Genomic DNA, 22,403 nt, shown 5'->3' on the forward strand with positions numbered 1-22,403 from the left:
CGAGAGCCCCGGGCCGCCTGGGGTGCAGCGCGGAGCGCGGCCTCCGCCCGAGCTTTGCAAACGCCCCCGAGGAAGGAACTTTTAGGTGCTAACACCTGGGCCCCTTCCAACCCGGAAATTCGGACTGAATAATCCAAGGTGCACCCTGAGCAGCAGAAACTTTAAATTTAGGAGCGACCCCGGCGCAGGGTCTGGTGTCCAAGACCTGATAGGGAGAAGCCCGGGCGCGGGCGGCTCCTCCCTGCGCGGGCGGGCGCGGGCTCCGCCCCGGGACTGCTCGGCCGCGGGAATAAACCCGCCCGCCCGCCCGGGCCAGCCAGAGAGGCCGGCGGAGCAGGCGAGCGAGCGAGCAGGCGGCCGGCGAGGGCGGCGGGGGCGGCCGGTGAGTGGCGGGCGGCGGGCCGGGGGTCCCGCGGGCGGGGTGCGCCGCCCCCTGCGCCCCGGACCCCGCGGCTCTCCCCCGGGTCCACCTCCTTAGGGACAGAATGCCCTGGGGCCGGCGGAGCAGGGCGGGGCGCTCGCTTAAACTACCCGGAGTTAACTCAGCTTTGGGGCCCAGTCCGTGAGGGTGGACACACCAAAGTCTTCAGCCTTGTTAAATTTAATGCGTTCATATCTTCTAAGAAAAAGTTTTAAAAAAAATGTACATTTACTTTTGTTTGTAGTTATGTGTACAATAAAGTTGTTACTCTGGCTCCGCAGGAGTCCAGGTCTGTGGCACCCTGTACTGGGAAGTGATGGAGAATTGGTGGCCTGGGGTACTCAAAACACGGGGGAGGGGTAGATGGTGCTGACAGCAAAGCCATTGGAAAAGGCTTAGAACGTCTCAGTACTTCTCTTCAAACACTGTTATGGTGAGGCTCTAGAATGTCTCCCAGAAAGGCTCACAGGTTGATAGAATGGCCCCAGTGCAGGAAGGTTCAGAGGTGGACCATGTCTGGAGGAAGTGTTGCTGGAAGCCAGGCCTTGAGGACTGTGTCTGTCCCAGCCCTGCCTTCCTTGTCTCTAAGCTGTTGAGTGCCTTTCCTCTACAGACCTTTTTGCCTTGATATTTCTACCTTGGAACCGGCCAACTCTGAACTGAATCTTTGAAACCATGAGCAACTTTTCTAATTCAAAGTTGTTCTGGTTAGGTATATTGGTCAGAGCAATAACAAAAGCTAACAAACTTAACACTTCATACAAATAGAGTTTTACATATTCCTCTTGAATCTCACATTTTAAATAGCACCACAAAATCAAAGAAGCACAGAGCAAAAGGAAACCACAAACCTAAAAGGAGACAAAAATAAAACCAAAAGGTAGCAGTTATATCATAAATAAAATAATGTGGCCAAGTCTTCAAACAACAAATCGGCCAACCAGACTCACGGTCATTATAAAGAAAGGTTAAGTAGGAAGAAATAATGAGTGCATCCTTTGCATTAGATATGGGTGCAGTGGTTACAGTTTCTGGTTAACAAGCATTTCTAACAGGTACAGCCCAGAGTGAGTATGTAGATATGTGCAGAGCTGGGGCTGTGTGAAAACTAGACAAAATATTGTCCCTGTGGGCTCCTGTCCTTTCTGAGTCCAGTGTCTGCTACCTGCAAAGATATATGAACAGCTACTGGGTTGCTTTCACAGCTTTGGAAAGTGGAACTCCATGGAGTAAGAAAACTCTCTCTCTCTCTTGCTTTATAGGTGTCAGCCAAAACATGTCTTTCAACATAAAATCGGCACAGAAATTGCTTGTTTTCTTAGGAAAATCACTCTTTAGTATTCTGGAGGCTCTGGTTTTTGGCTTAATCCCAAGGCCACGGAAGAAGGTCGCTGGCGAAATAGTCCTCATCACAGGCGCTGGGAGTGGACTAGGAAGGCTCCTCGCCTTGCAGTTTGCCCGCCTGGGATCTGTGCTTGTTCTCTGGGATATCAATACAGAGGCAAATGAGGAGACACGGCAGATGGTTCTGGAAGCTGGAGCCACCAGGGCACATGCCTACACTTGTGATTGCAGCCGGAAGGAAGAAGTATACCAAATAGCTGATCAGGTAAGTCTTGGAGACACACTGTTTTTCATGAGTAGTGAAAACCCTATGTAAATAACTTTAGCATACATCAATTTTGTTGTTTATTTGTCTATCTCCAATGTCCCTTTAACTTAAAAATGTTGCAGGGAAATAAGAATTCGGATTTTTTAGTATTTACCATATGCAAAATGCTCCTTGGCTAAGTACTGTGCATCATAACATGACACCATAAAGTAAAACCCATTATTATTCTCTTTTCAGAAATAAAGCCATTGAGGCTAAGATATTGTGTATAGCTTACCTAAGAAATGCAAACAATAAGTACCCAAGCTCCAGCTAGGACTTGATCTTGTTGATTCCTGGGTAGTGCCCCTGACTAACCACTCTCTGACTGTACTGACCCCTGCTGCAGTGTAAGTAAAAGGAGAAGGTGGCAACAACCTTCTTTGAGGACAAAGAAAAAAAAATATTAGTTCTCTGCCTGGGATTAGAGCTAGTGCATGACTGAGCAGGATTTACACCCATATTTAGTCTGATTGTAAATCCAGGCTATATCTGGTCCTCCTCCAACACACACACACACACACACACACACACACACACACACACACACTTTATTGGAATGTATATTTTCCACAAAATAGTCATGAGAAAATCAGAATCCTTAGCTTCTAAGGTAAGTGTACAGATGTACATGTAAAGAAAGTTTCAGGACACCAAAACTACAGTATTCGAATGCTAAGGAGGGTCTTAGTTCATATGGACACGTGAGGATTTGGGTGAGCTCCCCTTGATGTATGACCACATGTCACTCTGCTCACCACTCATGGTTCCCAGAATGGCTCACCTTAGAGGCAGGAAACAAACAAGCTTATTGCAAACAGCCCACCTACTTTTCAAAGTTCTCCCATGGCTTCTAGGATCGCCTTGGTTCTTCCTTTCTCACCTCCTAGTGTAAAAAAAAAAAAGTTTGTGGGTCAGAGCCAGGTGAATTTTTGTCTTTCCTTTTTACATCTTACTTACTACCAGCTCCAATCACAGACTGTCCAATAGAGCCTGGAGTCCCAAACTGGACAAGCTCACACAGGCTTCTGCTGAGACCACCCTCCAAATGCAGCCAGGCCCCACATTCGCCTGTACATATACAAAGCACTCACCTGGCATGATGACACACTGACTGCAAGCAACTGCTTTAGCTGTGATTTGGTTCTATCCAGCTGCTCAGCTCCTGATGTAGTCAAACATATCATATTACTCATTTATTTTCCAGCTTTAATCACCTTGGAGTCTTGGAGAGAATTAATGATGTGCTCTTCTGAATCCAGGGGAAGAACATTACTTCACCACATTTATAAGCCAACCATTCCTACTTATTCTGGATAACCAGAGAGTGTCAGAAAACTTTTAGGAAGTATTTCCTAGGAGCATGACCAAGAGGGAGATTTTTAATGTAGTATGACAATATTTTATCTCTGCTGAGTCTCAATGACTTTAAAAGCTGCCCCTCAATCATAACATAGCCTTGGCAAGTCAAATGAGAGTAGTAAACATAAAGCCAGAAGGAGCTAAGTAGTTGTCATTTATCTTTGATGTGGCCTGTGGGAGCATCCTAATTGTATAATGGCTACGACCTTTAGACAAGTCCAGTCAGAATCAGTTTGGCTGGCATACTGCCCACTGCATTGCTACAGTCAACATCCAAAAAAAAGATAAAACATAAAATCTTGAGTTTACTTGTGCTATCTGAAAAAAATTTAAACTGATTACTTATTCCTAAAGTCCAGACTCCTAGAATGCCTGTATATTGATAGAAGCCTGCCTTTCCCACTGCCTGCTTCCACTAATGAGCAGTGGTTGGGAAACTTCATGGGTTGGGGAGTCACATTAGCCATAGGTTCCCAACATGGATGATACCATCTTCTCAGGGGATGCTGGAACAAAATTTAGACACATAAAAGAATGCAAATTTGTCACTGCATCTTTTTATTTATTCACTTAAAGAAGGTAGACTTCCAGGAGGGACTCTGCTTTGTGTTTGATTGTTTGTTTGCTTGCTTCTAAAAAGGGGGCAGTAAGCCTAATTTGTTTGGAAACCTTGGAGTTAGACAGTGTAATACATAGCAGCAAGGGCCTTCCAGTAGGTTCTTGTTTTATAGTAGGGACATGCAGAGGGAGAGCTCAGATAACAGACAGGCACAGCTCATGTACAGGTTCTTTGAAAGTTGTCATATAGGGCTCAACAAAACTGATGACTCACTTTTACATTGAGAAAAATAATAAATTCAAAAGAATAAAATTGCTTAAAAACTAGAATCTGTTGCATTCTCCCTCAGATATGACTCCTGGGCCCTTTGTAAAACAACACAGTACCAACAAGCTTATTCTCCTGAGAATGAGTATTAAACGATGTTATTATTTTTCATCAAGAGTTCAATTATAGTTCCTAAGCCTGTTTGTTTTCTTTGGTATAACCTCTGTTTTTTCCATCCTGACCCTGAACAAGGACATCAGCCTTTGATACTGACTGGTGCTGTCTTCCAGCCCAAGTCTCTTTCTGGCTTTTGCTCTTCCCTCAAGAAGACATGATCTACTTGTTTCTGACCTTGACTACTGTCCAAGTTGAATTTCATGAAATATTTCAGCTGTTCTCCAAACCAAACTTGTAGTTATATCGTTTCAAGTTCTTTTATCTGAAAACTCCAGCATAAAATGTGAGGCTACTTTAGTCTCTATTTCACTCTAACTTTTTCTAGGCTATGGAGTTGGCTAGTATAAAACACCTTACACACATTACACACTGCTAGATCCCAAGCCACAAAAACACCAGGAAAAAATGATGGCAGCTACTTCCTGGCCTCAGTAATACACTTTTCACACACACACACACACACACACACACACACACACACACACACACAGAAAGAGAGAGAGAGAGAAAGAGAGGGTGGGTGGGTGGGTAGGATTTCTGTGAGCCTCTAAGAGCACATGGCAGGTACAGTAGGTGGTTCCCTCTAACTTTGGGGCTAGGGCTGCTGCTGTGTGGTCTTAAGTACAGTGATAAGCCTCAGACCACAAGCAAAAACTCAGGGACAGTGCCACCTTCTGTTGTCAATCCTGAAAAAGCTTGGACCACTTTTACCTAGGAGCCAAGATTACACACTGACAGGTTATTATAGAATGGAGCCCCCCAATGTTATACCCATAATTTTTATTTCCTAAATAAAAGTGATTGAATGCCTATTTGGGCACATATTACAGCAGTGAACATGCCTTACAGATCTTGCACCTAAAGGTTTGAGCTAAAAAGAATAGAAGCAATCTGTTGATAAAAATGGGTCAGGCAGATTCTAATCTGTGCTTTGTGTTTAAGTATATATACTTATATATGCTTGTATATATGTGCATATACTGCCCACTACATTGCTATAGTCAACATAAAAAAGACAAAACATAAAATCTTGAGGTTATTTGTGCTATATATGCATATATATGCACATGCATACCTCTAAGTATGAACATATATTATCCTTTTTCTTCTGTTTGTTCCCTAATCACCCTGTCTTGTATGTGCTAAATTTTGATCTATATGCATCTGGTAATAGTAAAGCTGCTCCTACTTCCCATCATATTGATTAAAATGATACATTACTAATACAAAGCATAGAACAAAGCTATTAATCACAGCTTTTAAGCATAAAAGGAAAGTAGCATTTTAGTTGGAACCATCTTAAAAGAAGATGGAGAAATGAGAGAAAACCCATGAGAACTGGATCTCGAATGCAGTATAAACTCAAGCAAAAGAAACTTTATAGAGTACATAAATTCAGTCTACATTAAGGATATATATATATATATATATATATATATATATATATATATATATAGGCCTAAATTATATACTCTGATGGTGTTACTCTTACTTTTCAACTCAGGTTAAAAAAGAAGTTGGTGATGTTTCCATCCTAATCAACAATGCTGGAATCGTAACAGGCAAAAAGTTCCTGGAGTGCCCAGATGAGCTCATGGAAAAGTCATTTGATGTGAATTTCAAAGCACACTTATGGGTAATTATGTTTTCTTCTCATAATAAGTGTACGGTTGCTCTAGTATTTCAGAGTACTTTCCTCTTTAACAGTATTATCAAACACTAAACCAAGCACAGATGTCTTTTTTTCTTTGTCCCTATCTTCCTTCCTTCCTTCCTTCTTTCCTTCCTATTTCCAGTGCTGGGGATTGAACCCAGGCCCTCATGCCTGCTAGACAACATTCTTCCACTTAGTAGCTTTATTCTCAGTGACATCTTAGGTTTGGATTTGTCCTGGCTCACTTAATCTATAGCTCTAGAACCTCTGCTCAGGAATCCTACAGAGACAGAACCATCCTCATGGTCATACTCTCATGTGTTGATTGTCAGCACATGTTGGGGACTGTATCAGGCAGATCACAGATATAGTCAGCCCTCCATATACACAGGTCCCATACCCATGGATTCAACCAGTCATGTATCAAAACCATTTAAAATAAAACTGAATGTCTTCATTGTCTCATTCCTAAGCAATGTAGTATAACAACTATCTACACCGCATGTACATTGTGTTATATATTAGAAGTAATGTAGAGATTATTTAAAATACAGGGGAGGGTATGCATGGGTTCTAGTCAAATACTATGCCACTTTATTTAAGGTATTTGAGCTTGGAGTTTGGTGTCTATTGGGGCCCTGGAACCAATCTTCCATCCCAGATACCAAGGGAATGATATCTCTCTCTCTCTTAGAACAAACAGTTCAGTGAGATATTTAATGGCTCATAGAACTTGAAAGATTTTTTCAAGGCTACATACTGAGTGAGTACATTTTGGCCTGACCAGGGTAGCTTTATAACTTGCCTCAGCAGGGACATTTTCTTTAAATGGGGATCTCACTTTGTTGAACAGCCTAAACTCAAACTCCTGCATTCAAGTGGTCCTCCTGCCTCAACCTTCTGTGGAACTAAAGCCATGTGCTTCCTCACCTGACTCTAGCAGGGACCTTTTGAATGCGAAAAGGGTTGTTACTTATTTATTGGGGCTTTATAATTGTACGTAATTGTGGGGTCCTTTGTGATATCGTGATACATGCACAGAACATAATTTGGTCGTTTCATTCTCCCGTACCTCACCTCCCCCTCCCCTACCACATTCATTTCTTCTACCTTACTGATCTCCCTTCTACTTTACGAGGTTCTTTTTTTATTCAAAAGGATGAAAGTATTAAAAAGCCAACCTGTTCTGGGTAAGACCTGACTCAGTACCTAACTAGAGAAAGAGGTCCTCCCAATAGTGACAGGTGCTGCCAGGCTTAGGGGCACAGCCCTGACTTCCAAAGTGATGTGCCACTTCCAGACACCACGTGTTCTGGCTTTGCTGAGACCAGCCATCTGCATGCCCCTGTGCCATACGTGAAGCCTCTTACTGCCCCTTCCAGCTTTTGACCCTTAGGTTCCAGCCCTGCTCGCAACCTGTCTTGCCCTCAGCAAGGATCTCTCCTGGGAGCATTGCTCTGTTCTCTTCATACCTGTCCCATCCAGCTCACCTTTGGCAGCCCTCAAATGAAATTTGGAGTTTATAGATTTTTCTGATCCCTACTTTCAGTGAAAGTACTGGTGTTATTTTTGGTGTTCTGTATAGTTCTCAGAAAAAAAATGGGAAAATCTAGAACATGGTGATCAAAATGGTTCTAAAAGAACTACTACAAATAATTTATCTTGTCTCAAATGTCCTTCGTGTTTTATATATCTCTATACATATATAATATATAAATATATATTACATATTTATACTTACATAAATAGTTCATCTTTTTGCTATATTCACATATATATGCTGTTCTACACTATGAATATGTGTATATATAGTGTACATCTATACATATGTGTATATAGGGTTAGAATGAAGACTAAGACTATAAATCCCATAAAAGTCTTCTCAGATGGGTGTGGTGGGGCACGCTTGTAATCCCGGTACTTGGGAGGCTAAGACAGGAGGATCACAGGTTCCTAGCCAGCCTCAGCTACTTAAATGAAATATATTTCAAAATAAAAAAGAAAATGGGCTAGGGACATGACTCAGAAAGAATGCTTCTAAGTTCAAGCCCCAGTACCAAAACAAAAAACAAAAGAACAGTGTGTACTCCTGTGGCTTTTGTATCCATTTCTTGCCTCTGTTTTTTCCAGGTCAGTCTCCTTCCTGGTCTCCTCCGTCTTTTCTTTCTCTTTCTCTTCCTTTAGCTGTTCCTTAAATGCTGTGCTGCCTTGGCCCTCACCATCCACACCTGTGCTTGCTGTTTAGTCTTTCTGGACAAGTTCACATTCATTCTTTGAGTTCCTGCATGTGGCCAGTCACAGAGTATGGGACTTCATTATCAGAGGGTCAAGAGCCATAGGACAGCCAGGCTGCGGGCCGGCCCCTAGGCAGCCTCCCAGCTGAGAAGCAGACGGAGTCCTTGCAGGTTCTGAATGAAGGTGCATTGTGTCCTTACCTCTTTAGATTTTTCACTTCTGTGTGTTAGTTTCTCTCTGAGCCCTAACGCAATGCAAGCAGATGAAGGGGTATGGCCTTCATGAGAGACAACTTGTCTTAACATGGTTGTCTGTGCATGTGATTAATTACTGCTTTGTTTCAGATGTCTTCTCCAAAGGCTCATTTCTCTCTCCTTGTACATCCTTTCTCCAGGTCTCCATTCAAAGTTGAAAGTGTTCTACAGATCTGAGACACAGCATAAGTCCTTTCTTTCTAACAAATCCTCTCTTCTATGAATTGGAATAAAAATAAGAAAGAAATGGTTCTTCAAAGAAATAAAGATAGCTGGGTGTGGTGACACACGCTTGTAATCCTTGCATTTGGGAGGCCGAGACAGGAGGATCGTGGTTCGCAGCCAGTCCCAGCTACTTAGGCCCCTTACAACTCAATGAGACCCTGTTTCAAAATAAAGAATAAAAAACAGGGCTGGGGGTCTAGCTCAGAGGTAGAATGTCCCTGGGTTCCATCCCCAGTACCCTAACAACCCTAACAAAAAAAAGAATTTTTTAATCACAATATCATATATGCATCTGAGAAAAAGATACAATGTGATATTAAATGTTAAAGTTTTCCTTTGCTCTCTGTAGACTTATAAAGCCTTTCTGCCTGCTATGATTGCTAATGATCACGGGCACTTGGTTTGCATTTCAAGTTCAGCTGGATTAGTTGGAGTAAATGGGCTGGCAGGTAAGAAAAATATTTTTCAGTTGCAAAATTCTTTATAACCTTAGCTTACATGATAGCTCTGAGTAATCAGCACTTGCTTAATCCCCTTATGATTTGTGGCAAACTTTAGTTTGTAGGTAGAATTACTAAGATAAGTAGTTGAGAAGTTTGTGGTACAGCAGAACTGCCCATCAGATATGTTGGACTGCCCTTTGGAATCATTAGGTCTTATGCAATCCCTTGAGTTTAAAAAGAGAGAGAGTTTGTGTCAGTTTCTGCATTTCCACACACATGGTTAAATCTGACACTGTTACCAGTAGAGTAACACTATTCTGCCTTCTCCTGAAGCGTCCATTAAGTGGTCTCCTTTGCTCTGAATTTGGAACATTTTGTCATCTAAAGAAACCTAAAAATACTTTTCCTCTTCTCCCCTGGTTGGAGAACTGCAGGAAGTAGCACTCATTTTCATCACCTTTATACCTTTACCCAATGAACTTGAGAAGAGCAGTGGGCAGGGGGCAGAAAGGTCCACCAAGATCCTTGGCCAGGAATCCCCACTCAGGAGGAGCGGAAACCTTGACCTCACCTTCCAGGGGTCCCCAAGAGCAAGTGCCCTGGGTCCTGGCTTTACAGGGATTGCTGAAACTCATCCAACAGATGCAAAGGTCTGGTGATCAGTCACTTCCTTGTGCTTTTAACCAAGCATCATGGCTCAAGGTTCACAAAACTTGTCTCAAGAGGCTCAGTACATCTCAGATACGTGAATAGTGTTTTTAGAACCACCAGTCCCCTCGACCTTGGACTCCTCCCACCCTGTCCTTCTTAGAATTTGTCAGGGTTAGTCTTACCTCTCTCTTGCTTGTCTGATAAGTTGTAGGCTTTTGAAATTATACAGGCATATTTATATCAAATGTTAATCTTTTTTCTGATACAATATCCTCATCTTCAGAGATAAGAATTGTCCACCCCCTTGTCACATGGGAAATAAATGTAAGCCTTTTGTATTTAGCACAGTGTGAATCTTGGCTTCTATACGTAAGAGCCACCTACCTGCCTACTAGTTGAGAAAACAGACTCTGTCCTGGGCCCAGTCTGCTTATCAGAACCTTGGAGCTCAAGGGCTCAGTGAGCTGCGACTCAGGTGATCCTAGAAGTTGCTCTAGCCTTCATCTCCCCTCTCTTCCTTTAACCTCTTACCTACTATCTGAGGCACCACTGAGGCCTGACAGTCCCATACCTGGCACTTTTATCCTGGCCCTTTCCAGTTGTAATAGCTACATCTCAACATAGCCAAGAAAGTATTCCCATTTGGACTGTGAAGCAGAGGAAAGTGTTAATCCACCTAAATACTATTTCTTCTCCAAATTTTTTTTGTTCAGCAAGTTGAATATTCAGGTGATTTCTTGACGTAAGTGTGATTAGAGACAGAATGCTGGAAGCTGACATAAATAGCACTCGCCACTTTCCCCTGCATTTTGAAGGTATTTAAGACATGGCGGTTGAAGTTAGGAAGTCCTTTGTTTTATTTTTTTTTCTGGCTTTAGAAGAAAGATTTATAGTTGAAGGTGCATTTTGCATCTTGCAGACACAGCAAGCAGTTTGTTTCCAGATATTTGCTTTAAACATTGAGAATGTTTGTTAAATATGGTTTCACATATATGTATGCTGTAACATGAGTAATAAGAATCATTATATTCCATTCCCCGTTTTGATTATGCTATTACACACCACGTTGACAATAAGTGAATTATGGTTAGAAGAAAACTATCTGAGTATCATAGCCAATGCTGACCTCTCTTGATCATATTTCTACATCAGTTGCTCTTTTATTTATTTTTGTAGGGGAGATATCTTCACACACCAGTGATGAGGTTGAAATTTTTTTGAGATAGGGACAGGATGCACATCTTGTGCTTCACAAAGCAGCTAATACAGGATCAGACCATCACCAGCTTGTAGGCAGAGACTACAGTGTGACCTTCAGGGTATCGCTGCAGCCCTTCTTGTCTTGGAGTACGCTTAACCATGATCCCCTAACCATCTATTGACCACATTCCAGCCTGTTCACTCCCTACTTCTTCCAGTGAGAGTAGACCAAGATTGTACAAAGAAGAACTGTGAAATTATTTTCACATTTTCTGTTACTATTAGTTTTATGAGTAAATGTTACTGTCATACTATTTACAAACTTTAGAATGCAGACAGGCCAGCCAGACATGTGGTGCACAGTTGTAATCCCAGCATTTGGGAGGCTGAGACAGGAGGATTGCTGTTCAAGGACAGCCTCAGCTACTTAGTGAGGCCCTTTGCAACTCAGTGAGACCCTGTTTCAAAATAAAGAATAAAAATAGGGTTGGGGGTGTCGCTCAGAGGTAGATGGCCCTGGGTTCCATCCCAGTACCCAAAAAAAAGAATGCAGACATACCTCAAAGCTAATGCAGGTTTGATTCTAGACTACTGCAACAAAGCGAGTCTTATGATTTTTTTCTAATTTCCCAGTGCATATAAAATTATGTTTAGCTGGGCGTGGTGGCACACACTTGTAATTCCAGCATTCAAGAGGCTGAGACTGAGGATCGCAGTTTGCAGACAGCCTCAGCTACTTAATGAGGCCCTCCGCAACTTAGTAAGACCCTGTTTCAAAATAAAAAAATATTTTAATTATGTTTATGCTATACTATACTTATAAAGTTTAAAATAGCATTTTGTTCTAAAAACTGCATATATAATAATTTTAAAATGTTACAGAACAAAAAATACTAATGATCACCTGAGTTGTTGGGGAAATGGTGCCAATAGACTCACTCAATGCAAACTTGCGGTGAACCTTCAATTTGTAAAAACCTCAATATCTTCAAAGCACAGAGAAACAAAATACAATAAAAGAAGGTGTGCCTGTATACATCAGCATTTTTTGTCTCTTCTCAGATTATTGTGCAAGTAAATATGCAGCCATTGGATTTGCCGAATCTATGTTTGTAGAAACATTTGCCCAAAAACAAAAAGGGATCAAAACTACAATTGTATGCCCGTTTTTTATCAAAACTGGAATGTTTGAAGGCTGTACTACTAGGTAAGATTTTTTTCTTCAAAAGATTGTTAAAAAAAAAATGACTGGCTATCCATTTAATTTTGTTCTCTTTTTTAAAGTTGTTGACAGATTTTTCTAGGATTCATCCTGATGAATAAATCGTTTCAGAATTCTCCCTTCTCATGTGTTTATGTTTAAGACACTGAGTCCAAAGAAAATAATTTCTCAAAGTGCAACATCCAGGTCCTGGATCTGCTCATTTATCTCCCCAGCTGCCCTGCCCTTGGCCCCTTTCTGCCACCAAATTCTGTTCAGCCCTCTTGCTTGATTCCAGGAAAACTAGAGCTCACTGCAGGAAAACCTAGTCAATAGTCCAGGTTGCTATAACAATGCCATAGACTACAGAATGTGGCGTTAACAACAGAAGGTTCTTTCCCACAGTTCTAGGCAGTTGAGGGCCAGGATGTATCTGGTGAGGGTAGTCGTCCTGGCTTGTATATGGCCACTTTCTCATTATACCCTCTTTTGATGGAACGTAGAGGTTGGAATTATTGAAAACAAAGAATCTGTCTTGTGGCTTTTCTCATAAGGGCATTGATCCCATTCATGAGGGTTCCACCATCATGGCCTAATTAATTTCCAAACACTCCTACCTCCTAATGCTATCAAATTGGGATTAAGTTTCAACATGTGAATTTTTGAAGGGAGTGGGGACACAGTCATTCCATAGCAGACACGAATGCCAGTTCTGCCCCTGGTGAAGCCAGCATGCAGTTTGACTTCAGTGGCTTGCTTTAAAACATCTATATAATTTGTTTACAATATAATTTCACATTGATGTTTATTATAAGTATGTTTATTAGGATTATTTTCCATGTCAGATTCTAATTATATTGTTACCACATCGATATTAAGGGAGTAAATATAGACATAGATAGAATCTTGAAGGGAAGTAAATTAGTGATAATGTCTTACAACCCTTTGATCCATAATTTGAAAGAAAGATTAATTTGAGTTTTGTGTGTTTATTTATCTTCTAGGTGTCCCACTCTGTTGCCAATTCTGGAACCAGAATACGCAGTCAAAAAAATAGTAGATGCTATTCTACAGGAAAAACTATATTTGTATATACCAAAGTTTTTATACTTCATAGTGTTCCTGAAAAGGTAGTGGTATCAGCTTTCATTCCTTCCCTAATGTGCCAATAAGCCATTTACTGCAGATGCTGCCAGAAGCCACTTTAAAATATCTGTTAAATTAATGAATTTTCAAAATGAAAATCTTCAGCTGGGTGTGGTGGTACATGCCTATAATCCCAGTAGGAGGCTGAGACAAGAGGATTGCAGGTTCAAGGCCAGCCTCAGCAATTTAGCAAGCCCCTCAGCAACACAGTGAGACCCAGAAAATAAAAAATAAGCCAGGCGTGGTGGTGCACACTTATAATCCCAGTACTTGTGAGGCTGCGACTGGAGGATCCAGGTTCTTTGCTAGCCTCAGTTACTTAGTGAGGCCCTCTGCAACTTAATGAGACCCTGTTTCAAAATAAAGAACAAAAACTGGGGCTAGAGATGTAGCTAGGTGGTAGAATGCCCCTGGGCTCAATCTGAGGTACCAAAAAATAAAATCAAAAAAGAAAAATCTCGCCGGGTGTGGTGGTGCACGCTTTTAATCCCAGCATTTGGGAGGCTGAGACCGGAGGATCGCACTTCGCGGACAGCCTCAGCTACTTAGACCATCCGCAACTCAGTGAGACCCTGTTTCAAAATAAAGAATAAAAAATTGGGCAGGGGTGTAGCTCGGAGGTTGAATGCCTCTTGAGTTTCATCCCCAGACCCACTAAAAATAAATCTATATCCTATAGATTCCATTTTTAGACCCCATTTGGTGCAGAATTCCGTATTTGCACACTTGTGTTGCCCCCTGCCTTAAGTCCTGAAAAGGAATTGGGCCCTCCCTCCCATCTTAGTTTTTCATTGTTGCCAAAAAGAAGTGAATTTCCTGAATTATCTATGCATAGGTTAAAGTTACTTTAAATGATATTTTTTTTTGCATGTATACCTATCATAAAATAATCATCCTAGAACAGATACTCTATGCATGCTTCCTGGAGTACATAGTCCCAGTGTCAACACCAGACAGTCAGCCAGATATCTCAGAAATGTATACTATTAGGAATATTGGCAGTAGTTAATCAGTTTGAGCAATAGGACAGTTAAAAAAAACTCAAGGGGAAAAAATTGAAAGAACACCTCCTTTTAAAAGCACAAGAAAGCATTTCTGACCATTCTTCCGCACTCACCATTGAGTTTCATGACTGAAGTTTATCAGCTACAGCTTGTAAACACCTGCTCCACTTAACAGGAATGGTAGTGTCGACCAGTGCATCATCAAAGCTGTGATGGGTCCTCTATTTACATTTCTCTCATAGAGGTCTCTCCTTTGCAAGAAGGCACATTCTACTACTCTCTCTTGAGGTGAAATCAGGCTCATTGTAACTGTTTCGTGGTGATTATAGCTTTGCTCCCCAATCTATGTGTAACTCCACTCCTCTTGACTAACAATTCTTCAGTTATTTGAACATAAGTAAAATATTTCATGTTCACCTTATGGCTAGCAGCCATGACCCTTCCTACATAGAGAATGTACTTTCTCATTAGCTAATTACATCCACTTTGTACAGTGAGCCAAAAGTCATTCTTACCTCCTGCCCCTTTCCGTCTAGTGCAGGAGGGACCACAAGGGGTACAGGAAGGCTGTGTAAAGCAGAGCAAAGGGTCCCAAACAAGCAGTTTGAAATCCAGCATTGTGATCTCACATTTACCAAGTCTGTGGCTCTTAGCTGCCCTGTACTCCCCAGGCCTCGGTTTCCTCATGTACCTTGTAGAGTCAGTGTTTGTCAAGCATGGGAGATTAGCATTTATTGAGAAATGTTCATTGGGCAATGTATGTGTTCGCAGTACAATGGATATTTCTTGCACAATAGCAGATTGTAGCAAAGCAAAGCCCACTGTAATAATATGGGACTTGGTTTTTCTACTCTGATAATTGTGGCAGTTTTATATGTTCTCATGGCCTCTTAGTCCTGGGCCATGTTTTGAAAGGGCTGGTTTCTGAGAAGGCTCAGTAAAGGGGGGTCCCATTAAGCACTCCTCCAAACATTTGCGCAAAACATTTAGAGAGTGCTGTGTGTGTGCCGAGCCCCACTCACCATCCTAGGAACTGGGAATGCAGCAAAGAACGAGACCCACCGCAGTCCTTATCAACATGGATATTGTCTTTTTGGAAGGAGCGCGGCAGGGAAGAAACCAAAAAAAGTAAAGAATAGGTGTGATTGTGGTTCTAAGTGCTATGAAGAAATAAGTAAAGCCAAAAAAGAGATATCAGAGTGGAGGGGGCAAATTGAGACTTAAGTAGGATTCTTAGGGAGGGGGATCCCCATGACATTAATATTCAACCAGAGACCTGAAGTTGGGGAGGGCACTTGGAGTTCTTCGGAAGCCCGTTCAGAGGGACAGCTAGCACAGGGTCCTTTCCTTTACCCCATACTTAGGACTAGTCTAAGGTTGACCACACACACACACGCCCAGTGTTGAATGGTTGAATGTCACATCAACAGGGCCTGAGTGCTTTCTCTAGATGGTGGTCATGGGTATCGTGGGCTTGCAGAGGGGAAAGTGGGGATGGAAATTAGCTTCCCTGAATTGTGAGGAGCTTGCGTCTCATCCCCCTAGCGGTACGAGAGGGAAAAGTGGGTGCCCTAGATTTACGCCCCAGAACACTGAGGCTGACGAGTGAGTCAGTTGCCTGAGCTGGCTTTGCCAATGACAGGGCTGGGATTCCAGCCAGATGCATCTCCCTGCAGAGCCCCTGCCTGCAGCACAAGACTTCCCTGCTTCCTCTCAGTCAGTAGATAGAATCTGTGGAATCTGAAGAGAGAAGTGAATTGAACAAACCTAAGAGAGCTATAGAGGCCTTGAGCGAGTATCCCCTGTATTACAGTGAGGCCCTAGAGACCCTGGGGCAGATGGTCCCAAGCTGCACAATGTGTATGAGAGAGTTGTCTTCTGAAATATGAAACTACTGCTCTCGGGTAGTTAAAGATGCTTTCAAGGAATGATAACCAATACCTTACTTTTGTATTCTCTTTAGTTTCCTGCCCATCAAGACGGGTCTGCTTATAGGTGACTATATGGGTGTCTTTCATGTAATGGATGGCTTCATTGGCAAAAAGAAGAAAGTCTAAAAAATCACCTTTGTGGCTGATGTCATCTGATAACCAGCACTACTTCATGCTTATGTCAAAGAAGGAACATTTTGTCCAACAATAGTATATACCTGGCGAAAATTTCCATTACTATTCTACCATTTCAAAACCAATGGCTTTAAAAATAACATTGCTATCTCCTTTTTTGTTGAGTTTTGGTTGTGTTTGTATGTTTTAAAAATAAAGACAGTGCACATTTATCATTTCCAATTGCAGCATCTATAAGATAGACACTCCTTATCTGAGCTGCTTTGAGTTCTGGTCCTTGAGGAGGTGGCTCCCATGGAGCAGGTGGCTGTGGTTGACCCTGAAAGAGAAGCGAGGGGCAGAGGAAGTACAGCAAGTGGCTGGAACACCCTTTCTCCAGAGGACACCAAGCTCTGGAGATCCTGTCACCTTGCTGAGCTTTGGCCCTATGGAGCCCAGATCACCTGGTATAAAAGGAACAGGTCCTCCTGTGCCTTTCTTTCCAGAGCAGATTCACAGACATTTCTCATGTCCTGGAGACTCATATCAAGTGCCAGTTGCCCAGCTGAAGGTCATGGTGTCAGGGAGCCTTCCCGTGCCATCACGAAGGTCCCTCCAGAGTTCTCAAAGAGGCCTCATTTATTTTTCCCTAGCAGAGATAAAAGAATGATTGCTTCTTACTCTGAAAATGAAATCTCATCATATTAGAACTACTGCTACAAATAGATTCAAAAGACACTTATGTGGTAAATTTCACCTGTTAACTCAGTAGTTCACGTTGGGATTCTTGTTGAGGGGCTTTCTGCAGGATGAGCGATTGTGTGCAGTTGTATTCATCAGCACAGCCCTCGCCAGAGACATTGTGTTCCTACAGTTTAATCAACTGGCAAACTGTTCTCATGCTTTAAGGATAATTAGAAAAGCAAGATTAAGAAAAGGCTGTTAATTATCATATCCCTGGAACTCCTTCCCAGGCTGGTGGGGGCACCTGCCCGGTGAGAGAAGCAGAGTCTTTTTGCCCCTTGCCCTCTTGGGGAGCAGGAAGGGATATAAGGTACCTCAGAAGAACCCATGAAAGTAAAAAAAAAAAAAATAAGAATTTGGATGTCTTGAGAACAAGATGCTCTTAGGAGGCAGTGGCCCAAGGAAGTGTGTAGCCTAGCATATACTGCAGATGGAACCATCTTGTACCTGTGGAATCCTAATAGCCCCCTTTATCTCCTTTCCACTCAGCCTTATAAAACAGTTTTATGATAATAGTAATAACTATTATTTATTATGCCTGGCACCAAGCTAAGCACGTTTCAGACATTTCTCTAACAAGAGTATCACATTATGACACAAAGAATGAGAAAGGTATTTGGTGCAGGACAAAGAATGCAAGACACTTGATTTCACAGAGAGGCGTCCTACTCAATGTAGATGTGTCCTGAGATCAAAGGTCCTCATTGACTAATCTGCTGAGGTTCCAAATCCTTGGTTAACAAGGTTAATTAAAAGAGAGGCTCAATATTGCTCCTATGTTACAGTTCCAAGAACGTATGTTCTGGGGGCCTGTCTAGTTAGTTGAAGAATAAAGAAAATACTCAGGGGATTTAGCAGAACAAAAGTCTAAGGGGCAGAGTGGGCACTTAGCACATCACAGCATTAGCAGCAATTATTTCTAATTGGAGTCTATCTTGGCTAGACAACTACAAAGGCCTAAAATTCAATTGTGGTTTTACAATACCCATAACACTGTCTAAATGAATTCACATTTACTTGAGATGATTCTATGAGAAAAGACCACGTGTAAATTAGAGGATTCTAGAGGGTAATAAATAACAAGGTGATTTAATGGCCCTGGGGAGCAAGTGCTCTCAGCTGAAATTTCATCCTAATGAAGCCGGGAGCAAGAGCCCAGTACCTAACAAGACTGGAGGAATAGCAAGCTGCAGGCCAGGCCAAGCCCAAGGGCATGGCAGCTGCCCTGGGGTACACCAGCAGCATCCTGGCCTCGCTGTGTTGCTCAGAAATCAAGAGAACCAGGTATTGTGGCAAAAACCTGTAATCTCAGTACTAGGGAGGCTAAAACAAACTCAGCAACATAGCAAGACCAAAAGCAACTCTAAAAGACCCTGTTTCTACTTAACAAAAATAAAATACGGCAGAGGGCATAGCTCAGAGGCAGAATTAATTTCTCTGGGTCCCTAATGTTAGAAGGGGTTTGGCTGGGTAAAAATATGTACTCAGATTTATGTCCTCTTTATTTTTCTAAAGTGGGGTTTTACATTGTGCTGCTGTCTTAGTTTATTCAAGCCACCATAACACAATACCACAGACTGGGTGAGTTAGGTGACAATTTTATTTCTCACAGTTCTGGAAGCAGAAAGTGGAAGCTCAAGCTGGTGGTGGTGCCACACACCTATAATCCCAGTAGCTGGGAGGCTGAGGCAGGAGGATCACAGGTTCAAGGCCAGCCTTAGCAATTTAGTGAGACTCAAGAACTTAGTGAGACTTTGTTTCAATATAAAAAAATTATAAAAAATTAAATCTGAGGGTATAGCTCAGAGGTAGAATGCCCCTGGGCTTAATCCCCAGTATAAATATAAATAGAGAGAGAGAGAGAGAGAGAGAGAGAGAGAGAGAGAGAGAGAGAGAGAAAAGAGAATGTTGTTCAGAGAAAGATACTTAACCAGGTAAAAATCTATGATCATGTTCTTATTTATTTTTTTAAATGTGGTTTTACATTATGATGTCGTCTTAGTTTTCTCTAGCTGCCACAAAATACCACAGACTGGTTACCCATGCTTAAATGACAAATTTATTTCTCTCTGCTCTGAAAGCAAAAAGTCCAAGCTCAAGCTGGTCATGGTAGTGCATACCTATAAACCCAGCACTTGGAAGGCTGAGACAAGAGGATTGAAGGTTTGAGGCCAGCCTCAGCAATTTAGTGAGACTTTAGAGACCCTGTTTCAAAATAAAAAGAGCTGAGAATGTAGCTTGGCAATAGAATCCCCTTGAGTTCAATCCCCAGTAATACAAAGGAAAGGAAAGGAAAGGAAAGGAAAGGAAAGGAAAGGAAAGGAAAGGAAAGGAAAGGAAAGGAAAGGGGAAAGGGAAAGGAAGAAAAGAAAGAAGCCCAAGTTCAATTGCCAGCTAGTTTATTTTGTGGTGTGTGTTCTCTTCCTGGCATAGGAACAACTGACCTCTATGTCCTCATGTGGTCTTTCCTCAGAGTGCAGAGAGAAAGAGATCTTCCTCCTCCTGTAAGGACAATAACTCCACCATGAGGGCCCTAACCTTAGTCCTCATCTAATGGAAATCACCTCCCACAGCCCCTCCCTCCTCATACCACCATGTCAGCTGTTAGGGCTTTAACAGGAATGCCAACACATGCCAGGTTAGAAAAGGAAAGCCAGGGGATGCCTGGTCTTACATTCCTTAGAGTCCTGATGCTGAGATGTTCACAGTTAGTCCAATGAAACCTTCTAGAATCTTGGAGGCAGAGTGAACCGGGCATACTTGAAGGAGCCTAAATTTAACTTCTGAAAGTAAAGTCACCACTTGAGAATATTTGGGCCACTAAATAAAAACTGATGTGAGGCCAGATATCCTATCCAGAGCCACACATGGTCACCTCAGCACCCTCCATGTATCCACACTAGTGGCCAGTCGTGATTTATACAAGCATTCCTAGTTCAGTTACTGTTCTGTTTGGATATGAAATGTCTGTCAGAAAAGCTTGTATGCAGAAATGATCAGAGGTGAGACAATTGAATCAGGCCTTTAACCTCCTCAGTAAATAAACCCAGTAGAGGATTCATAATTTGAATGAGTTCACTGAGTGATAACTATAGGCGAGTAGAGCTTGGGGAGGTGGATCATTGGTGTGCAGCCTCGGGGACTGCATTCCTGCTCCCTTTCTGAGCTCTCTTTGATTCCCAGCTGCCATGAGCTGAGCAGCTCTCCTCTGACACACCCTAATGCCATGATGTTTCTGCCTTAGAGCCAGCCAACCCTGGACTGGGCCTCTGAAACCATGAGCCAAATAAACCTTTCTTCTTCTAAGTTGTTCTCATCAGATATATCAGTCATGATGGTAAAAAGCTGAATAATGCATCTCCCTTCCAGGTTTCCACGTGATTCCCTTTGCTGTCAGTGAACAAATCACAACCAGGCCATTGAAGAGGAACCAGTGTCCACGTTCTTCTTTTGTTCCCTATGACCTTGCTAGCATAATAGGAACAAAACCAGTAACAAGTGCACTAGTCACTGGTTGCTCATCTCTTGAGGAGTTTGTTTGCAAGGCTAGAGATGAAGAGGAGCCTGCCATTGTCTCCACACACTCTGCATGCGCCTGGATATCCTTCCTGTTCATTGCTACTAACTGAAGCAGTGGTGCTAGGGTTGTATTAGCTCATTTTAATGTCATTAGTTCTTGCTATAATGGACTCAGAGATAGGACCTTCCTGGTCCCTGGCACCACAAAAATAATCTATAAATATTAAAAATATTCAGTTAGATTTTAAAGTAAATGTATTAGGAGGGATTAAGATTTAGGTCCATCTTAAAATGAATGCAGTGAAGATTTTTCTACTAGGCATGAAGGAAACCACAAATCTCTTCCAGAACAAAAATAAAAATCTTTTAAAGAAGCCATAGAATAGAAATTGCTTGCATATAAAAGAACAAGCCTGGTCATATGGTGGTTCCATTACTAGTTTTCTGAGGAACCTCCATACCAACTTCCATAGTGGCTGTCCTAGTTTACAATCCCACCAGCAGAACTCTATTTCCCCATATCCTTCTCAGTATTTACTATTGTGTTCTTGATGATTGCCATTCTAACTCATGTTAGAATATCAGTGTAGTTTTGATCTACATTTCCCTAACTACAAATAATGTTGAACATTTTTTAATATATGCATTTGTCAATTGTATTTCTTCTTTAGAGAAGTGTTTTTGCTTATCTGAAGCTTGGGTAAAGACAGAGTCTGCAACAAGAAAGATTTGAGAAGCCAAACCTCAGAAAGAAGGAATGTGATTGAAATATCAGGGAGATAGAAGCTGTTATTGTACCCAATTTATTTCTTAATCTGTCAACCAGTGTATGAGGCTTTTGGGCATAAAGATAGCATTCTGTGTTTGCTCCTGAGCAGTACAAAGCTTGGTGCAAATGTCACCACTCAGTGCTGGATTTGATTTAAACCCTGTCTGGAGCCGGGCGTGGTGGCGCACGCTTGTAATCCCCGCACTTGGGAGGCTGAGACAGGAGGATCGCACGGGTTCAAAGCCAGCCTCAGCTACTTAGTGAGGCTCTCAGCAACTTAGTGAGACCCTGTTTCCAAAAAAAATATAAAAAATGTCTGGGAGTATAGCCCAGAAGTAGAAAGCCTCTGGGTTCCACCCCCAATACCACCAAAAAATAAAAAATAAAAATAAACCCTGTCTGGAAAAAAGGGGGGGGCACTATTTAAAACTCAAAAAATCTCTTTCTCTCTCTCTCTCTCTCTCTCTCTCTCTCTCTCTCTCTCTCTCTCTCTCACACACACACACACACACACACACACACACACACACATGCACTTGGGTAGTGGCTTATGTTAAGAAGGCACCAACGGTCATGGCAATGTTTGCAGTAGCAATGTCTCCTTTGGGGTGTATGCACCTTTCTCTTGGTATGATGCTCACCTGTTTATGTTACCTGACTTCACATGCCACGCAGATGTTAGAATTTTTGGATCCTGACATACATTGTCCTTTCACAATCTTTATAAACCCCTCACCCTGTTGCACAGACCCTCCAAGTTTCTGGGATGACTAGCCTCCCACACATTCTCTGCCCACACCTGTCTACTGACGACATCAACTTGGTGTAATAATAGATAACCCTATCCAGACCCTTATATTTTAAATATCATATAAA

The 22,403-nt window shown here is 42.1% G+C and overlaps 1 protein-coding gene across 1 annotated transcript; it reads left to right on the forward strand.

The window, feature by feature from the left end:
- Positions 1 to 1,697: 1,697 nt before the first annotated feature.
- On the forward strand, positions 1,698 to 16,507 carry LOC308262334 (epidermal retinol dehydrogenase 2; the record flags this gene model as incomplete). Its single annotated transcript, XM_080694773.1, has 6 exons — positions 1,698 to 2,030; positions 5,942 to 6,073; positions 9,155 to 9,254; positions 12,162 to 12,306; positions 13,305 to 13,430; positions 16,414 to 16,507. 6 exons carry the CDS (start codon positions 1,698 to 1,700, stop codon positions 16,505 to 16,507), a joined length of 930 nt encoding a protein of 309 aa, XP_080550899.1.
- Between the last annotated feature and the right edge of the window lie 5,896 nt (positions 16,508 to 22,403).

This window comes from Muscardinus avellanarius (genome assembly GCF_963383645.1).
Source record: "Muscardinus avellanarius genome assembly, chromosome: 4".
NCBI lineage: Eukaryota > Metazoa > Chordata > Mammalia > Rodentia > Gliridae > Muscardinus > Muscardinus avellanarius.